Source organism: Cyprinus carpio, chromosome B15 (genome assembly GCF_018340385.1).
Source record: "Cyprinus carpio isolate SPL01 chromosome B15, ASM1834038v1, whole genome shotgun sequence".
Taxonomy (NCBI): domain Eukaryota; kingdom Metazoa; phylum Chordata; class Actinopteri; order Cypriniformes; family Cyprinidae; genus Cyprinus; species Cyprinus carpio.
In genome coordinates, this window is record NC_056611.1 from 7,544,044 (window position 1) to 7,547,192 (window position 3,149).

General features: G+C 34.4%; 1 protein-coding gene across 1 annotated transcript; it reads left to right on the top strand.

Moving 5' to 3' along the window:
- Positions 1-867: 867 nt before the first annotated feature.
- Positions 868-2,501, top strand: or55e1 (odorant receptor, family 55, subfamily E, member 1). The gene is given in 4 exon segments (XM_042738833.1): positions 868-1,868; positions 1,871-2,047; positions 2,050-2,118; positions 2,121-2,501. Coding segments are annotated over 4 exon segments (975 nt in total). The 5' UTR covers positions 868-1,288; the 3' UTR covers positions 2,270-2,501.
- Positions 2,502-3,149: the final 648 nt, after the last annotated feature.

Genomic DNA, 3,149 nt, shown 5'->3' on the forward strand with positions numbered 1-3,149 from the left:
ACTTGAATAAAGTTAAAGGTGTAATCTGCTGATGGTCCTGCAGGTGACCGGATAACGTCTTCTTACGATGCACTTAGGGCTTTACGATTACTCCAGTAGCACCCGTAGATCTATGATAATTTTCAAGTGCTAATTAAGTTACGATGCTTTTGGAAAACAGACCGTAATATTAAGCTCAGTCGTACGATCATTTTTACGAACTTCTTAGGCTTAAGATGCTTTTGGGAAACTCAGCCCTGGTGAGTATACGCTACATTCTTTTTTTTTTTTTATAAAAAAAATCTATATTTTGATTTAGTTATTTAATACTTTTATAGGTGCAGGACAATACTACAATGAAGCAATGGAGCTAAAATATGTTTGTTGTCAAGGATGTTGCAAGAGTTCAAGCTGCCTTACTGACCCCCCTCTGCAGAACTAATTAACCCGAACAAAAATTATCAGGTAGCCTAATTGCTTCATTCTTCCTGGAACAATACCTTCATGCTTGTTTAGGTGGATGGTGTGAGGTCAAAATATATGATGTCAGTGGCTGTAAAGTTTTTTGTCTTATTCCTGTGGGAGCAGCGATCAAACTCAGTGTACAGTATATATATGCTCCCATTCAAATGGCCTCAGGTCCTAATGGGGGCATCTATTCTACAGGTGAATGACCAGACGACAGAGAAACCAAGAAACTCGATCAGGTACGTTTCACCATGCTGTGGATTCTGCATGAGCAATTATGACCAAATTGAACAGAAAACAGATCACATATTTTTATGCAATTATGAATGAGTGTATATGTCTATGAATGAGTGTATATGTCTATTGAAAATAAACCAGTAACTGAGAATTCTCTGTGGTTTTGTGTTTTAATTTTAAATTTTAACTTTCACAATTACTTGTTTATTTGTTTTATTGGTAGTTACAGTACATCTAATTTACTAAGAGTAGTTAATACATTTTTGTAGTTAATACCTGTACAGCTAGGATGAGAAATAGCTTGGGTATAAAATTGTTAAAAGCCAACAAGCATATGGTTCTAGAAAAGACTTTAAAATGCACCAGAAAATTGATAGATATTTCATAGATGAAACATTTGCTGTAATTTCAAGTAATTGTGTTTAGTTTCCACATCAACAGTTTAGTGAAATGTGTGACAAAGAACATTTAATATAGAGGTCATGATGTTTTGCTGAATTATATGGCTCACCACAAACATGATATGTACTTAATTACCTGATAAATAATACTTATTTTGTACTTACCCTGTGAAGTAGGTTGCTGTCACCACATTTAGAGTGCCATGATTGAGGAACTCCAAGGAGCAAACATCTCGCATACAAAATTCTTATTTATGGGATTTCCAGAGATCTACAAATACAGACGTCTGCTTTTCCTGCCATTTTTTCTAAGTTACGTTTTGGTTGTGGTGGGGAATTCTTTGTTACTTTCTGTGATCAGAAATACTGAAAGTCTTCACAGTCCTATGTACATACTAGTGTCTGCTTTGGCGGTTGTCGACATCATTGTACCCACTGCCATTATCCCAGCAATGCTTCTCAGTTTCCTCTTTGACTTGAATGAGATATCTTTAACCGGATGTTTGACACAAATGTTTGTTACTCATTTCTTTTCTTCTGTAGAGTCCACCATACTTTTAACTATGGCTTTAGATCGCTTTGTGGCCATTTGCAAGCCATTACATTACACTGAAATCATGAACTCATCCATGTTTTTGAAAGTGTTTCTTTTCACACTGATCAGGAGCGGCACTATAATGTTTACACTGGTCGCTTTGGCTGCACCTTTGTCTTTTTGTGAGTCTAACGTTATCCATCATTGCTACTGTGACCACATGGCTCTTGTTAGCTTGGCCTGTGATTCCATAGCAAAAATAATGCAATGGGATTGGTTGTGATTATCTGTTTTGTGGGAATTGACATATCAGTTATTTTCTTCTCCTATGTAAAAATCTTGCATGTCGTGTTGGGGGCTGCAGCCGGAGAGGATCGTTGGAAAGCATTTCATACCTGTGGTACACACTTAATGGTTATGATGTGTTTTAACTTGTAGGTAGTATCACCTTTCTTTCTCGAAATCTTAACATTCCAATCCCAGTTGATGTTAATACCTTTCTGGGGTGATGTATATAGTATTTCCTGCAAGTGTCAATCCAATTATTTATGGTGTGCGGACAAAAGAAATAAGGAATGCTTTATTGAAAATGTTCAAAACAAATATTAATAGAGTTTCCATTGTAAAGGTTTCAACGATAAAGATTTGAGTGTCTGGGCAGTCTTTTAATTTGACACTTTTTCTATCTAGTGATCACAGCTAATGAAACAGAAATGTTTGTAGTTCTGTAAGTAGACCGAAACAGTAATAATTACCAAATAAACCATGTTAATCTGCACCCTCTGAGAAACTTATGTCTGTTCAACTGTGAGTTTCAGATAAATACCTTGTTAGTAAAGAAAACTCTCTTGATTTACTAACAAATTTCCACTTTGGTTAGCTTTTACATAAACACTGTAATAAATGGATTAAATGGATGGACTGTTTGTTTTTGTTTTTGTTTTGTTTTGTATGAAATTGACATTTCTATGAAAATTAATCAAAGTAAATTCAAAGAAATGGAAACCGTGTGATCTTTCCTGCTAACACCCTGTGTTGGTTCACACTTAAAATAAGATGACCCAGGTAAAAAGAGTTACAGAGATAACAATCCTGTTTTATTACAGTTAGGTTCATTGGAACAATCCAAAATGTAGAAGCAAAATATTCTCATCTTTTCAGCAAGTAATATATGGTTTTAGATCCATTTCCTTTGCAAAATGTGTTAAAAATAAATTATATTTTAGGTTTTTAGTCATTAAACTGATGCCCTTTAGCAAGAGACTTAATCCAAAGCTTTATCCAGGACAACTGGAATACATTTGGTATTTTGAGAATTAAAAAAAAAAAGCGTTATATGTTTGTTAATTTCAAAGTCCTAATAAAACAAGCTAATTAAATGATCATGAGACATTTTATACATTGTCACTGTTTGTTTACATGAGAAGGCACAGGTTGATAATTTGCTCAAACTTATTATACTCATTATGTTTACTCCAATGAAAAAGCTCTAAATTAAGCAGTGACAACAGAATAAATGAGCATAGGGA